At 38.4% G+C, this 17,873-nt stretch overlaps 1 protein-coding gene across 1 annotated transcript; it reads left to right on the forward strand.

Annotated features, from left to right (window-relative positions):
- Positions 1-839: 839 nt before the first annotated feature.
- On the forward strand, positions 840-15,839 carry LOC102223046 (G protein-activated inward rectifier potassium channel 1-like). Its single transcript, XM_005804381.2, has 3 exons — positions 840-2,156; positions 12,596-12,812; positions 13,174-15,839. The coding sequence occupies exons 1-3, from the start codon at positions 1,488-1,490 to the stop codon at positions 13,839-13,841; spliced, it is 1,554 nt and encodes a 517-aa protein (XP_005804438.1). The 5' UTR covers positions 840-1,487; the 3' UTR covers positions 13,842-15,839.
- The last annotated feature ends 2,034 nt before the right edge of the window (positions 15,840-17,873 follow it).

Here is a 17,873-nt window from a genome sequence, read left to right on the forward strand (position 1 = left end):
CAAAACCTACAGCTGCATGTCAGTGTGATATATCAAAATGACAGAGCTTTTGCACCACTGTCACTTTGTCCAACAAGATTTTAGTGAGAAAATGTGAAAACCCCTCTTAAATGTTGTCTGAAGTCTCACTGATTTGTGATTCACACTGTTTATACTTGAATAATCATACTGAGAGTATAGAAGAAAAAATTGCCCTTGCCTGTGTTCCTAAGTTAGGCCGATAACCTGTGCAGGATGGATTTAATTTCCCATCAGATTTTACTGGCTTGTAAAAAGTCATGTGTAAAACCATAATGACAAAGATATGTTATTACACTACATTATATTGCATTATGCAAACAAGCTAGCTTGAGCTCAGTGGGTGTGGAATTTCAGGAGTGGCTTCTTCATTCATCCAGTACATCTAAATGTCTAAAAGTATCATTTCAGTTTAGTAGCTTGCTAAATACATTCATATAATCACTTTTTAAATGTTTTAAAAGTAATAACTGTAACTTTAAGCAAAATATAATTGAATCTTGTTGTCGAGGGAGGGTTTCATATTTCTCCTGGTTAATTTTCTTGTTTTTTTTCTCTGTTTTTGTAGATTAATAATGTTTCATATCAGTGTTGGATCTGAAACAATCAAAAACAATACATCAATGCTGCAAAACTCCTTATCTTTGTCTTTGATGATTTCCCAGAAGTGTGATGTGCAAAAACAACAACAAAAAAACAGACACTGAGTAAAAAAAATCAAAGCCATTATATCATTTTAATTCCAAATTTTATTTAAAGAATGCCGTGACAGTAAACTTTATTTTCTGATAAAAAAATATTTCTCACTCTTCAACAGCTATTTTTTTAATGTTTTGAAGCAATAATTGCCTCAGGTTTACTTCTGCTGCACCAACACCAGGGGGCACTAATCAGCCGTAAATAGGCAGCTGGCGACAGTAAGCTGTAATTTCTTAGTTGTGTAGTAGCCTGAACTTATCTGCTGGATATAATTAAAGAAAATAAATAAATTCATAAATGGAAAAAGCCCTACGTAAATTTTCCGCGCACTACTTTTAGTGTCTGAATGGATGAAGGTGTATAACAAAAGGATCCCACTAGAACACCGCTGTGCCATAAGTGCGCACTAAACTGTTCCTCTTGCTCACTGGAGCAAGAATACCGTGGTATTCAAACTGTATTTGAATACCACTCACAGCTTTGGTTTTCAGCCCCAAGCCCTTCCCTCAGAGCAGGAAGAAACACAAAGTTGGCACTTGGAAGAGACCTCTCTGCGTAAAAAGGAGCGAGCCTGGATCGTGCGTTGCGCAGAATCGCTGCTCGCTTACGATTAAATTTACAGAAGAGAGGCGCATCTCCACCTCACAGGATGCGAGAATAGCGCGCTGAATGGTGCTGCATGGTTTTGGGCACCGAGGACGAAAAGTTGCGCAAAAAGCCCAGTCCTGCGCCAGGAGAATCCCGCTGTTTTCAGTTAGGCGAGTGGCACGATGTCGGCTCTACGGAGGAAATTCGGCGAGGACTATCAGGTGGTGAACACCAGCAGGAGCATGACTTTTTCTGCGCCGGCGAAGAGGAAGCGGCAGCGCTTCGTGGAGAAGAACGGCCGCTGCAACGTCCAGCACGGTAACCTTGGCGGGGAGACCAGCAGGTACCTGTCTGACCTCTTCACCACGCTGGTGGATCTCAAGTGGCGGTGGAACCTGCTCATCTTCATCCTCACCTACACGGTGGCGTGGCTGGTCATGGCTTCTATGTGGTGGGTGATCGCGTATATCCGTGGGGATCTGAGCACCACCGGCCACGACCCGTCCTACACGCCGTGCGTCGCCAACGTCTACAACTTTCCCTCCGCGTTCCTGTTCTTCATCGAGACCGAGGCGACAATCGGCTACGGCTCCCGCTACATCACCGAAAAGTGCCCGGAGGGCATCATCCTCTTCCTCTTCCAGTCCCTGCTGGGCTCCATCGTGGACGCCTTTCTCATCGGCTGCATGTTCATCAAGATGTCGCAGCCGAAGAAGCGCGCGGAGACGCTCATGTTCAGCCAGGACGCGGTCATTTCGCAGCGGGACGGAAAGTTGTGCCTCATGTTTCGCGTGGGGAACCTGCGGAACAGCCACATGGTCTCCGCGCAGATCAGGTGCAAACTCATCAAGGTAGGCTGAGGCCGGAGTCCAAGGTGCTCCTTTATGCGCAATCCTAACTCTGGAGAGGTCATTATCAGAAGCAGACTAATTGTCCGTCACTTCATTTTGTTCATTAGACTCTCAGTGGACGCCACAAGTCATGCATTCAATTTCTATTCAGCTTTAAAAAATTGACGAAATTCCCCGAAGGTCTATAATTTTATCATTAGATATATGTTAATGGCTCACCATTCTAGCCCCTGAAGATCTACTTCGGAGCTGAATTAATCACTGCGTTCTGCTGCTTTTCTTCCTCTTTGTTCCAGAACTGCTGAGTGTGCTGCCTGATGGAGTCAGGGTCATCAGAAACAATGTCCCCCACATTAGGTGTCAGGGCTTTACACTAGCTTGCAAAATTATTCTTTCCACATTTCCTCATATTAAAAGTACAAATTTTAGTTTATTTGGTGGGGACTATTTTAAAGGCCACCACAAAGCTGCTCATAATTGAAGGAAAATTACATGTTCTCCAAAGGTTTTACAAATCTGCAAATTGTTGCAATTCCATGGAGATGATATGTTGACATTGATTTTAAAAAATGTACTCCCAGATTCTCAATCAGATTTAGGTCTGAACTTTGACTGGACCATTATAACACTGAGAAATGCTTGAATCTGCACCATTTCATTGCAGTGCTGGCTGCATTGTTGAGACATGTTGTCCTGCTGGAAGGTGAATCTCTCTCACAGGCCAAGAAAAATAAAAGACTTTCCCAGGCCTAATTATTTTGCAGTCTCAGATAGGATCCCACCTAGGATTCCCCAGTATTTAGCTGTATCTATATTACGCTAACTCTGACTGACTTCACCATGGCTTTTGCAGCCATGGTGACTGATCTTTGCAGCTGCAAGTAGGGCTGCATTCAATTTGCAGTCCTAAAAAATCTATTACAGAATGTTGATACATGTTACAATGATTATATGACTTGTTTTCATTGTTAATGTCTTTGAGTTTATTGCAAACGTACACAACAGAAGTAAGTAGTTTATTAAGGAGAAATCCTTATTATAATTCCAACAACATAGTTTTATTGAAAAGCTTGCAGCTGTATACAGCAGAAATGTTGTGATGCATTGTTCAACCTCTGTTGTAATGTCAAAAAAAAATGTGAAGAAGCTCAAAGTGCATAAATGCTTTTGCAAGGCACTCGATATCCGGGTGTCCACATCAGATAATTACACCCAAACTGTGACTTTTGATCAAAAGATTGGTTGAATCAGTATCTGTATACACTGGGCAAGTGGCAGCGAATGCAAACCTCTAGGTTATACTTTTTCTTGAACATAAAGTCCCTGCACAGATCTGAAGCACAGAGAGATGACAGTGAGAATGCATTTCATGAAACACTGTCAGTTCTAAAAAAAAAGAGGATAAAACCAAAGCTGAGGCGGCTTCTGGTGGCTGTGATAGAAGAGAGGAGGAACACATGACAAACAACTTCAAACTGACAAAAACAGACAAACTCCAGCAACAAAACAGGGTTTTTGCATCTTTTGCTGTCAGCGGGGAGATGTGTTTCACATTTCTCCACAGTAATATTTTGTATTTGTGCTAAAAAAGTGAAGTCTCTGCACCAAAATATCACACGGCACGGACTTCCAACGTAGCTCCACTGTTCAAACTGCTAAAAGATGTCTGCATTACTGTGTATCTGTGACAGGTAGAGCTGGTGGTGCGTTCACAGTCACTGCGATTTAATCTGATGTGACAGGCTACATTCTCCACGTCGAAGGGAGAGTTTTCAGTTAGAAGTGCTCCCACAGGATTTAAAGTTTATTCTCTGTAGAGCTTAGATGATATAATTCATACACCAGTACTTCTTGTCACTGCAGATTTAGACGCTTTGATTAGTTAACTGTTTATGGTTATGGTATCAGCTTCTTCTGAGATAACTTACATTTCATTTTGTTATCATTTCTTCTCTAATTAATAGCCTGGAAAGGCGAAGAAAAATATGGTCTCTTGATTGCACTCAACAACCCATCAAAGAGGGACTAATCAGGGGGAAACATGCACAATCATCACCTTTTCTTCCTCCACAGAGGGCAGTAGTAAGTCTTGGACTGTTTTATGTTCTGCTATCATTCTCTCTAACTCAGTTTGTTACTGTTTTAAACAGCAAACACAGAATCATACATCATGTTGACATTATCTCTGTGGATTTACTATGTAAGAAGACTGATGGGACAGTTTTAGCCTTTGTTTTCATCATCGGCAGAACTCTTATTACAACAGCTGCCGTATTATTAGACTCACAAGCAGAGATCTCCATCTTCCCTTTACCTTTTAGCGTTAATAAACCTGTATGATAAATTACTATAGGAACTTTAATTGTTGCTTCTTCTTGTTCTCCCTAACTTTACTCTAGTTTAAAATGCCCTTGGCATTCTTTCAGATACAGATTTGTTAGATATATATGAAGCATTTTTTGGGGATTCAACCCAGTAATTAGATCATGATCTTTTATGTGGTCATTAAATTATCCTCTTGAGCCAATTTATGTGTTTAAATATCACTATGTAAATTACATCCCGAAGCACCTCATTTGGTAGTGCCTACAGGACAACCTGTAAAAAAATTCCAAATGTGTTATCCTCATCTTTTTTATAGAACTTTTTTTATCCGCACAGCCATAAAACTCTGTGATTCTGCAGTTTTAAACACGTGTAGCATTAAGGTGAATCATCTTCAGATTAAAGTCTAAGAAACCACAAAGCTGTCCCTGAACGAGTGCTCTGCAGTCTCATCTGTATTCGAACCGCACCAAAATTCACTTTTTGGTCTACATTAGAGTTCAGTTTCACATATACAATTCCACCCAAACAAACCAGACTTTCTAGGTAAACGAAGTAGAGTTTGATTAAAGCGGAAAAAAACAGGTGTGAATGCAACATCAGTGCAGGGACAGGTTAAAAAAACAATACCTCAAAATTTGAATATCTCACCGACGTTCATCATCTGACTACGAGAAGAGTTTGCCACAACTGCAAAGTTTCCAAGACATGGACCTAAACTTAGAGGTTGGGCAAGTAAATCATTAGTAAGAGAAGCAGCTAAGAAGCTGAACAACAACTATTACTTCTGTACAAATCTGATTTTTATAGTTATAAGAATAAAGCCATGAGTAACCTTTTTTTAATTTGCTACAAATTCTCCAGGAAAGAAACAAGGGGAAGAGGGTGCTCTTGTCTTTTTTGGCCAATACTGTAAATGTTATACGTGGTGGCAAACTACAATTAGATGTCGACCTTGACTGACCTTCTTGCAAAGTAACACATGGAGGTGGAAGTACTGAAAATGTTGGAAGCAAGAATATCCAAAATTTTAGTCACTATATGTGAATGTCACTGCAAACCCGACATTCACTAAACAGTTTGCAGCAGTGACTCCAGCAAAAGATGGTTCTGCAAAGTATTGCATCTCAAAGACTGCAGACCAATGCTGGCCTCACTTTTCAGATTTTATTTATAAAAAACTGAGACGACCATGAATAATTTCCCTTTGTGTTAACAATGATCCATGATTTTATACTGGTACATCATGTAACACCCCAATAAAACTGCAATGAAGTCTGTGGTTGTAAAAGATCAGAATTCATCACCAGGAAGTACTACACAATCACTTTTAGAAACAATGCATTAGTTTGTGGTCTGGTAACACTCTTTTCAAAACTCTGTCTTGCAGAAATAAGAGCTGCTGCAGTAATCTCCGTGAATGCTGCCTAACTGCTGCATGACCCAGTTGTTTACAGAGAAATTTAGGCTCAGGCACAGGCTGTAAATTCATAAGAGGCCTGGATACTATGAATTTCTGCCAAAAAAAAAAAAGTAGATGGAACACATTTTAGTACAACATATAATTCTAAACCCATACTACCATTAGTGAAAGGAGAAATAAATATTCCTGTTTCTGATGCACCTGCTGTTGATGGGCGTTGAAGTTAGCCTTGATTTAATTACTTTTATCTGAATAACATTATTAAAATTTTAATTAACTCCTGCAGAACAACCCGATATTGCTGCGGTTAGTATTTCTGCCTGACTGAGAAATAATATTACTGGTTCAAATCTTTGCTTTCTATGTGCAGCCAGCACCATCTCTGACTCCTTGAAAAACACCCATGATGGTTAACTGTTCATTCTATAGAACAACTGGTATTAAGTATGTTCATACATGGTTGTGCAGTCTGAGCTTCAACAGTATTGATGACCTTCATATCATTAATTATACAAAGCTTATTGAAAATTAATGATAAAAAATCCTATAGAACTCTAAAAAAATGTCACTGAGTAATTGTCCTTCATTACCCATCCTGTGCTTTCCTGTAGTATGTTCTACATTATTAATACAAAGATGATAAAAGAAAAAAAATCTAACTTTAAAAGTAGACACCTCTCCTTAGAGTCTTCCTTTCTAGTAAATTATATTTTATCCCTAATTCATCTTAAAAAAACTCCACAAATAGAAGTTACAGTTTATGCTAGGTCTTTGTATTTTATAAGGTCTTGTGACAAGTGGCTTTTACTTACTGGTTGTTAGACAGGGAAGGTGAAGAGAGTAGGGGCCAAGCACTGGGAGTCAGTCCTGGTAAAGCTATGTTGAGGAATGACAGCTTCAGCGCATTCAGTTTACACACTGAGCCACACAGCAGCACTCTGTCTGCTTTCTAACTGTTTGAGCGTAACCATGTCATGTAAATCAGGTAGGCAAGACAGAAAGGTCTAAACTGTTTAGTTTAAACAAGCTGCTACTATTTTTATGGAGAAGATGTCCAACAAATGTAGCTTGATCTAAACAATTTTTATGCAAACAGAAACTTATTCTGAACCGTGATCAAAGTAGCCATGTGCTTCCACAGTTTACTCATTTTTAATTCTGAACACCCCCAACAACGTGGGAAGGGTATATGCTGGGATCATATTGAAACACTATAAACATAGATTATCGCTCATTTTGAATGTAAAAAATATTTCAAGGACTAAGTTGACAATAATGTATACCTAAACAGAAAAGAATAGGGATGGTCGTGTCTTTTAAGTGTGAATTAATTTGAATTAAACAATATTTTATGTTAATTAGATTCTAATTTTTAAGTAATTTAATTACCAGCAGAAACGCAGAGAGAATGTTCCATGCTTTTCCTTGCGTAGGATCTTAAAGAGATAAAAGTCCTTGAATCTTCATTAATATTGATGCTGCTATTGTTAATAAAACAGCAGAATGCAGAGGGGCATTGAGCTGTGCAGCATTAGTGGGATATGCTTTAAAACAATGTCTGCTGTTAGACCCCTGCATGGAAGAAGAGACATAGGAGAAAGGCAGTAAGCAGTGGCAAACAGAACTAAAATCCAGAGAAAGAGAGTGACAGCTGGGTGGTGCTCATCAGTGTCAGCAGAAGCTCTCTCAGTGGGTTGCAAAGGCAGCAGGAGATGGGAGACAGACATGCAGGAAGACAAGTCCACATTACTTGCAACATCTGGCACTGCCAAACACAGGAGGACAACGAGAAAAAGCAGGAAAAAAACACCTACACATGACCAGGCTTCAGTCTCACTTAGGAAATGTTGTAAATGACGTCTCAGATGAGACGTGAACATTTGATTTATGTCCTCGAAGCCGAGTTATAAATCTGTCGACTAAACGTCAGCGGATTTCCAATGTCAAAGCCAAGGACGAATCTGAAGCAACACACTTCTTTAGCTTTTGATGGTTCTTTACATCATAACGCGTCAGCACTCAGGACCACTGGTACTTTGTTCCAGGTGGAAGTGAGTCACCGGGGATTGGCTCTGGTTGTGCTCAACTTGACTCTCAGGTGGCCCAGTAAATTAAACACTCCCTCCATATCAGGAGCTCTTTCAGAGGCCATTAATTCCTCCCCCTGTGGCACTGAGTGTTTAGCAGCAGGAGGACAACACATGAGGCTTTCACCTTGTTAGACCTTTCAGTGTCAAATATATTTATCCTTCCTTAGCAGAACTGTATGGTTATAATTTAGCCACAATACTTTAGTGTAAGTCAGTGCATCTAAAATAAAAGATTTTAGATATGACATCTAGGGAACTTGTTTTTCATTTTCATTAATTTTCAGTGTAGATTATTGAAAACATATAATGTGTAACGGATGTTGCTTTGAAAAGTGAGTAAACTGGAACAGCACAGCTATCTGGTAGAGGAAGTTAGAAAAGTAGCATCAAAGTCATTCAGTATCAAAGTAATTTATATATATTTTTTAACCACAGCATCATTCAGTCACTGTAAGAAGCATTGACAGTATCTGAGGTTTGTATTGAATTATTGAGCACATGTATTAAAACAACAATAAATGTCAAAACTGAAATGTTTGAGCACAGTACTTTAGTGCATTGAGGTTTACAAGCATCTACATACAGCTCCCCATCCCCTAGGCAATGGCCTAGTCAATGTCTGAGCTCCAGACATTGACTAGACTATTGTAAAAATAATTATGATTTTTGTTTTTATTATTGTTCTGTTGGTTTACCAAATTACAGCCAAGCTTTAGCAGATGGACAGATAGCCTCATATTTGTTTTAGAATTATTTGGCACACAGTGTACATTTCTTGCTGAATAGAAAAATTGCCAAACATGTCCTTTCATCTTTGCAAAGGGCATTTTTCCAGAGTTTTGCTGATTTCTTCAGATAATGTTTTGTAAACCTGATTAGTGATTTATGCTTTTCCTTCCAAACTCTACAAATGACATCATGTGTCCCAGAAAAGACACGGCAACCCCTTACTGGCATGGGTGTGTTCTGTTGTTTTTTCTGGTTGTACTCAGTTTTAGTTAAAAAATTATATTAATCATGGCGTGAGTGCTCTGGAGAGCAGAAGCAGCTGCAGGATGGGGTCTGGAAGAATGTTTGCTTTTATTTTGTACGGTTGACTATCTTTATGAAAAATAAGAAAAGAGCATCCAAAAATGATCCTCAAATATTTTCAAATATTGTGGATTAAAATATTAGAATCTTACAAAGTCAACATCATCTGCGCTTCCCTAAATAATTTGAAGGCATACACATTTTGATAAAAGCAAACTTCTAAATTTAAATTCTGAAAATATCTTTCTTTGCTATGGGATTCAGAAAATATGAAGTATCTTGGTAATCATAACTGACATAAAACTGGAAAAAATCACTCTGATTTAATATCAGACAATGAGACAAAAATGGCCATTTGTTTTGCACACACTGCATTAAATTATTTTTTGCTTTAACTGAAGCTGTGCACTGCCTAATATAGTGACCTAAAACAATTTCTGAAATATACTTATCAATTACTTGGAGACATTTAACCTAAATTTTAACGACTACATTTTAAAGCAAGCCAAGCTCCAGAGATTAATGAATTTAGAAGCTTCACAGTAGCTAAAGACTTCACACTCACTCACAGATTTCCTCTCTGGAGAGTTTGCTCAGAGTGGAAGATTTACACATTAAATACTCCAGACTGGGCTTGTGTGTGACTGTCTGTGTCAGTTTTAAGAAGGATAGCATTGTTCTGCATCCAAAAACCGAGCCTGGAATATTTCCCCCCACCCTCTGTACTGTCAGATACCAGATTTGAGCCATATCCTATATTTCCTAAAATAACACACCTTGGGGATTGATACACAATCAGATCATTGATTCTTGTGGCTTTTTCTAGCTTTTCTTAGCCTTGCATTAATCATATTAAGCAGCTGCCAGCCTTGCTTTCTGAGTTTCTGATCTAAATTTAGTGGACATGTAACATCGGCTGCATGTCTGCGCATTACTGAAGAAATAAACACTGATGCTGCATGATGGGTGACACTTTCCGTCATGAAGGCGAGCCAGGAATCTGTGGGCACAGACGTCTTCCCGTGAAATGTCACACCCTTCTGTCCTCAACATCACTGTGCATACAAATGACAGGCTGTTTGCCATCTGTGGACCAAGTGGCTACTTACTAAGGAAGCCAGAAAGACAAATAAAGTTAACATTGGGCAACAGGAAGAGGTTCTTGATGCTAGACAAGTAACTAATCTCACACTGTTACAGACTCAAATTAGCATGTAACAGCAGAGGTCTCGGTTATTAGTACAATTATGTAAGTTCAGAATAAATCTGCTGACAATATTAAATACCAGACCTGTAAAAACCTTTGGTTGGTTGGATGGATGGATGGATGGATGGATGGACAGGTGGTTGGTTGGTTCAACAGACAGTTGGTTGGTTAAATGAACTGAATGGACAGATAGAGATACATAAAGGGCAACACACATCTTGCTATTTATGTATTTTTAACTCATGACATGAATTAGCAGTAAATAGATGTGATTGTTTATCGTCTCATACTTCTGTCATTTAGTCAGAATATCTTTCTTGACAAATTAATTTGTCACTGAAGTCACAACATAGGCTTATAATGTGGTCTAATGTTTGAGGGAGAGATGGAAAACAAGGAAGACTAATGTTTTCACACCTTTATTAACACTGCAAAACTGTCAATCATCGACGGCAAAGCTTTACTGCTGCTGCAGCTCCTGGATGAATTGTTAAACTAGTGTAGCATAGTCCATCCACTTCTTTCAGCAAAAAGATTTTGTTGCCTTATCCAATGAAACCCCAGTTTAGATGTGATGTTTCTCAATTTATGAATGTTGTTGGCCTGTCAAAGCTAACTGAGTGCAGGGAAATTCTGCGTTTTTCCTCTTTATTTTCATCCTCCTCTTCAGTAAGAGGGTTGTGATGGAAACAATCCCAGACGTTTATTGGCATCATGCCATCTGCTACTGAACAATAAAATAACTTCCTGCACAATTCGTCTCTGTCCCTAAATACAGAAGGAAATTACCCTTTCACAGCAATTACATGCAACCTTTAACACTTCCCTCCTCACCTGTCAGTTAAGGTAAAAACATGAATAAATAGAATAAAATACAGGCTTGCAGCAAAACAGTTGGAAGTAGCTTTGAATAAAAACTGTCCCCAAAAGTGCTGTTGTTTACCAGACATTGTCTGTCTGTCAGAGTAGCCTTGAATTGTGAATAGCTGTCACTCATAGGCTTATAAAACAAAGAAAGCGAAGGAAGTGCCTTGAATTTTGAATTTTGGAAGAGCTCATTCAACCGTCTTTAAGGCCTCTTATGTGTTCCCCTCATCTGTGAGGTCTCATTAGGACTTAAAATGATGTTATTTAAATCACTGTTGTAAATCAGAAGCTTGTAGCAGGAGACGGTTAGATGCTGGCACAGATCTTAGCGGGAGCTAACATCCATAGTCTTCCTTCTCTCTGGGGTACAGTCAATCAGTGCGAAGGAAAATAAATGGAACTTCTTGATCGGTCGCTTTGCAAAAAGCATTTTGCTTTGATATTTCAGCTTCCCTGTCTGCATTTTCTTCTGTATATGTTAGATATGCTGCACAAAAATAACCCTAAATGGAATTTTCCTCGAATAATTTGGCATTACATTCCACAGAAAAATCCATGAATAGGTGAATGTGCAAACACTGAAATAAGTATGTGGGGATCCACTTCTTTGTGTAAAAACATTGATGTAGAATATTTCTGACATCAGGAATTTTAATTAATGCTTAGGTTTTAACTTCACATTGGGATTTTCCATGGATATTATCAACATTCACCCTTTTCATAAAACTTGAATTTGGCTGGTGTAGCCAAGAGCCGATAGTTAAGTTCTTGTCTTATGATTACCATAAACGCCAAATTAATTGCAGTCTTGTAACTAGTTCTTTTTTTTAAAGGAAAGTAACAATACAACTGTCATGAGTTGGGGGTGTTGAGGTGGTGAGGCAAATGCTGTAGACCCAGGTAAGATGAATGATGATGATTTTAATAAATAATAAACACCGTCCAGCAATGGGCAGCACGGCCGAGCAGAAGCCAGGGCTCGACGCCGGTAGCAACCGTTAACACGACTGAACACGAATGACAGCATGCACGTTAGACAATTGCAAGACAAGGACCCGACGAGGAACAAGGAACACAGGTGGAGTTAAATACACAGCGGGTAATCACAGAACGAGACACACCTGGGAATAATCAAGGGGAAGACAGGACAACACGAAGACTCGAGGACACAGAAAACTCTAAATAAATACACAGAAAACACAGAACATGACAACAACAAAAAACAAATACTTATGTCATGGCGGCGTATATAGCTACATTTTTGTCTCGTTCAACTAAAACTAATTTCTCTTTTTAAAGCAAAAACTCATACGAATGTTGTAGCGATATTTATGTTCATGATGAGTGTCTGTACATCTTACCCAAATTGTGTGTTCAAACTGCTAATTTCTGGTGACATTTACTGCTGTCTGACTAATCCTAAAAAAAGAAATATCTCTTGGCAAACAAAAATGTCAATTCTACTCCCAAAAGTGTGAATCATTTGTGCTTCCAGTCTAGACAGACCCCAGAGGGAGAGTTTCTGCCTCTGGACCAGTGCGAGTTGGACGTGGGTTTTGGCACGGGAGCGGACCAGCTTTTCTTGGTGTCACCTCTCACCATCTGCCATGAGATCAACACCAACAGCCCGTTCTTTGATCTCTCCCAGCGCTCGCTCATGAACGAGCAGTTTGAGATAGTAGTTATTCTAGAGGGCATTGTGGAAACCACAGGTGAGAGCGAAATCTTATATTCACATTTCTGTCTTCTTTGCTGTAACATTTGGATAGCCGCTCCTGGTGCCTAATCTTTTGTTTCATCGTCTTTTAGCCTGTGGCACAGATCCCTTTCTCAGTTATATGAAATATTGAACAGAATGCTTAATTTTCATGGTTTTAATTATTCAGTAGCACAAGCTTTTATCCGTCATGGCTGTATTTTCCATGTCTTCTCCCTGAAGCAGTTCACTACTATTCATTTCTCCTCGTTTTTTGCTCTCACTACTTATGTACTTTTCTTGGGCTCTTTTCTGTACTTTCATCTTTTCCTGTATACTTTTGAAAACGTCCCTTTCTCTGTAACTTCTCTTTGTAGGTATGACATGCCAAGCAAGAACATCTTACACGGAGGATGAAGTGCTGTGGGGCCATCGATTCCTTCCTGTCATGTCTCTAGAAGAAGGTTTCTTCAGAGTGGACTACTCCCAGTTCCACAACACCTTTGAGGTTCCCACGCCTCCCTACAGTGTCAAAGAGCAGGAGGAGAAATCTTCTCTGACGTCCCCGAATCCCGTAGCCATTGCTCCCACTCTCCCCTCGCCTCTGCTGGGCAACAGAGTGGGCCGCCGGGAAAGGCTTCTCTCAGCCGACCATGCGGAGAACCCGGAGGATCAGGCCTCCAGGCTGCCCAGCAAGCTCCAGCGAATGAGCTCCACCAAGGAGGAGCACCTATGGAGGGCGCTGAAGACGGGAACGGCCTTGCCCGGTGGTAAAGCCTACAGCACCGGAGACCTTTCGCTCAGCATCCAGCGGTTTAGGTCCAGCTCCATCCCAGCTGTGAAGCATGGACAGCCTGAGGAGCAAGTCAAGCTGCTATCCCTTGATCTTGATGCTGATGAGGGGGATCCAGTGAAACACAGACAGCCAACAGCAATTAGCACTATCGGTGCTGCGACGCCAGCACCAGTCCCATTCCCCTCGATGGGGAGTCGGCCAGAGGACAATCTACCCCCAAAACTGCGCAAAATGAACGCTGACCGCTGATAAAAACTCAAAAAATCTCAAACAGGCTTCAAGGGCATTGCATAGAAACAGAGACTACTGTGACCTAGATTCCCCCCTGCAGTTTTTGTTTTTTACTGTTCACTTAATGCAATCTCTTTACTAAGCTGTCGATTGCTACAACTAGAACGATGCCAATAAGCCATCCATCCGCTCAAACTGTGAGTCAGTTTTGATAGATCACCATCTGTGCCCCCCACAGACTTCTAACACTTATCTGTGTGTGCTTGTTTTTTTTAATTTCTACACAGTTACATCACATGTTCTCTGATCTTCATAAACTGCTGTATGTTTTTCTAACTAAAAAAGCAACAATGGGACGAATAAATAAATAGAAATTACTATTTGCCACATCTTCCCCCAAACCACTGCTTTATCAGGCACAACTTAGGACAAAAAGGAACATGACACAGTATTGAATAAGAAAAGTTTTTTTGTAATTTTGTAATAATAATTTACTATAATAATGTAGATTATTGTGGTGTATAATTTACACTATGATTTAATAGCGTAAATTATAGTGTAAATTTACACTAGTTTATAGTGTACATTATACACTACAAGCTAGTGTATAAATTATTTGCAGTTGTTTTTTATATTACCTGGCTTTCTTTGTTTTGTTTTTTTTGTATTTAGCCATTAGCTTTGGCTAACTCAGGATATGTAGCCATTACTAGTTGAACTCATGACTATTTATGAGCTGCACAAGGAGAAACAAGGACTTTATTGGCAAATTGTTGGTTTAATTACAAACTAGTGATGAACAGGACTCAATGTGCTTGATCAGTTTGGTCTTTTCTACTTACTGGCCTGTGTAAAGGGCTAACATTTGTGCTGAATGGCTAAGCCTAAGTCTATGTTTGCTAGTGTTATGTTTAAAATTCTTGCAGAATACAAAGGTTCTAGCATTTTCAGCTTTACTTCAAAAATTAGATTTAGCTATTGCTTAAAACTCTGCATGTGTCACTTATTTCATGATCATAACCTTGCAATCTAAAACACATAGCATACGAAGGCTGCGTTTATGCTAACATTAGCATAAATAGCTCGATACCATAAAATGGGTCCTAAAGGCTCATCTTTTGTTTCAACACATTGTGTGTCATAATGGGACTTTTTCTGTTTTTTTAACACTGTGAAAATTACACCCTGAGTGGTTATGACATACCATAAAACTCATAGCTCATAAACGCATACCCTACTGTGACTCAGTGTGCACAAGTAAATAAAACTTAATGAAACCAGTCTGAGAACACACATCACCCAATCTTAATGTAGGAAACAAAAAATCAACTAGAATCAAATTGCATTTTGTTTTAAATAAGAAGAAAATCAGCTTGCCATAATCGCCGCAAACTGCACATGTGCCATGTATCCTGATGCTACATTGACTGAGTTGTGGTGTGACGGATTCATTAAGTTTACTAAATCAGATCATTTTACAGCTCCAGACCTTTAGGTTTCTTTAGGCAAGAAACCTAAAGAAAAACAATATGGATATGGTGAACGCATTGGGGTACAATACTCATTGTTAATATAAAGATATTGTAAGCAACCACTGCACATTTATCAATGGTGGACATAATTTATACTTGGGACTTACATCTTCTGAGTTCCATTTCAGAAAAATTACTTGAAACGCCCAATGAACTGGGAATTGTGATTTGGAATATTTGACTTGCAGTCACAAAAAATGGCTGCCACACAAAAAGTATAGTGAACTTTGCACAAATAAACAGTTTGATTTTTGTTTATTGTATCTCAATAATCCAGTGGCATTAATGTACACCCTCCGTTTGTGAACATGTTCTTTTAGAATATGAATGCACAGGCTGTAAAATGGAGAGGAATACAATATTATTGTTGTGTCTTGCTAATAGTCGTTAGTCTTGTCATAAAATGAAAGCTAAATGTATATAAAATATATTCTTTAATGGAGAGTTTATTTTGTCAGTCAGCTTTAATTAATTTATTTATTTATTTCAGTACTTATTTGAATTTGTTTATTCAAATAATAAATTGAATAATAATAGTGTTTTATTTTGCCACACTTTTTTGTTAAACTACTCTACTTTATGTATGTCATGAACTTTTATTGTTTTAACTGAGGTTATTTTTATTTCATGTTATTATCTGTGTCGTGGGTCAAGGAAAAATAAGTAAATAGAAAAAGAAATAAAATTGATTGACAAAATAAGCTCCACAATAAAAATATTTTTATTTATATTGACTTTTGTTTATTTTTTGTTTTTAAATGGGGGCCTTTATTTATTTGATGGAAAATTTTGAAAACATTTATCAATAACAGTATTTTTTTTTGAATGAAGCAGCTCTTCATAATGTTGACCTTGTTTTTTAAATGTTTTTAAAATCAAGACTTTCACATTGTACAATCAAATAGCATTCAAAAGACATCATTAAAAGCTTTTTAAATGATGTATTTAAAGTAGAGCTGAAACCTTAAATACTTTGATGGTTTTGATTTTTTTGTTGTTGTTTTATGTGTAAATTGAACACTTTTCCTACCAATGGATTTCAGTGGTTTCAAAGCTTTTGGGTAAATGAACAAAAAAATATGTTGGCTTAGATCCTTTTAAACTTTGGCACTATTTTCTATACAGTATTTCTACAAACGCTATTCTATTTAGACATGATTTTGAGATATGTTAGGGTAACTTGTCAACAGTTAGCACAGTAAACAGATGGGGTGGCACAGTTCATCATGTGATCCGTCTCATTTTGGTTTGGTTCAAAACATACTGATAAAATATCAGGTCAAGTCATGATGATACAGTCAATGTATTTATTAACTTTTTCTACATATGTTATCATTCAAAGTCTTGACTTAAGCTTTTTGATGGTGAAGTACACCATCATGTTAGCATGTTAGAGTACATTTGGGGGAAAACAGTATCTAATCTATTGCTGATTTTCAAAGTTTGCTCAATTTCAAATAAAAGCATAGTCTCCACATTTTTGTTATCTCATTTCATTTAAAAAGACAGAATATCAATGAAAAAAATCTAAAATAAATGTAATAAAGCGAAATAAATACTAAATCCTATACAATCCAACCAGAATATTGGTCCCACAAATAGTTTTTTATTGCATCTAGATCAAGCTATGTCTCATTTTTGACCATAGCTTGATATGTGTATGAATGACACAAGTGGCCTAGCTTGTTTGATTTCTTACCATGCCACTGATGGCTCAAGTAGCTGAGATATTGGATCTGAACAATTCTGGAATGAGCTCCAAGAATATCAGCTAGAAGCTCATCAAGAAGGCGACAGCTACTGAAAAGATTATTGGGAAATGGAATAAATATAAAATGAGAATCCATTGCCCTCAGTTTTTCTTCATGCAAGATGCTGGCATACGGGGAGAGAAAGTTCAATGTCTGCCATATTTAAACAAGAGGAGTTTGTTAATAATCTAAAGGTAGATGGGACCACAGTCACTAAGAACACTGCAGCATGTGCCGGGATTGAAATTTTGCAATCCCCTGCAACAGAAGCCACACAAAGAATACAGTCCCATCTCTATCTTAGGTTTCCCAATGAACATCGAAATGATTGAGAGAAAGCTTGGGAGAAAATCCTCTGGTAAGACACAGGAGCAAAATCTATGTTTGTTTTGTATCAACTTATGTTTGGAGGAAGACAAATGCTAAGAGTGATCTAAAGACCACAATCATCCCTGTCAAGCAGATTGGTGGAAGTATTCTACTTATTGATGTCTGTAACCTCACATCAATAAAGATGCTCTTTCAGTGAAACTCATCATAACTTTCATGGATCAGTCATCTAGTATGACTATACCTTGGCATGCTGTTAAGACGACAATGGAGTGGTCAAAGAAGAACATGAAGGTTATTGTGTGCCGAAGTCAGTCTCAAGACCTTGGTCCAAATAAATGTAGACAAATCTGATATGTCTAGTTACCAAACAGCTGGCAAGAAACCTAAAGGATTTAGAGTTTCTGTAAAGAGGAGTGGGTCAAAATCTCTCCTGA

This window comes from Xiphophorus maculatus, chromosome 10 (assembly GCF_002775205.1).
Source record: "Xiphophorus maculatus strain JP 163 A chromosome 10, X_maculatus-5.0-male, whole genome shotgun sequence".
In the NCBI taxonomy this organism is placed as follows: Eukaryota; Metazoa; Chordata; class Actinopteri; order Cyprinodontiformes; family Poeciliidae; genus Xiphophorus; species Xiphophorus maculatus.

Excerpts from the sequence above, each read along its gene's own strand:
- LOC102223046 (XM_005804381.2), top strand. The coding sequence starts at position 1,488 with ATGTCGGCTCTACGGAGGAAATTCGGCGAGGACTATCAGGTGGTGAAC. Across the intron at positions 2,157-12,595 it reads TCAGGTGCAAACTCATCAAG|TCTAGACAGACCCCAGAGGG; the intron begins GTAGGCTGAGGC and ends TTGTGCTTCCAG. Across the intron at positions 12,813-13,173 it reads GGGCATTGTGGAAACCACAG|GTATGACATGCCAAGCAAGA; the intron begins GTGAGAGCGAAA and ends TTCTCTTTGTAG.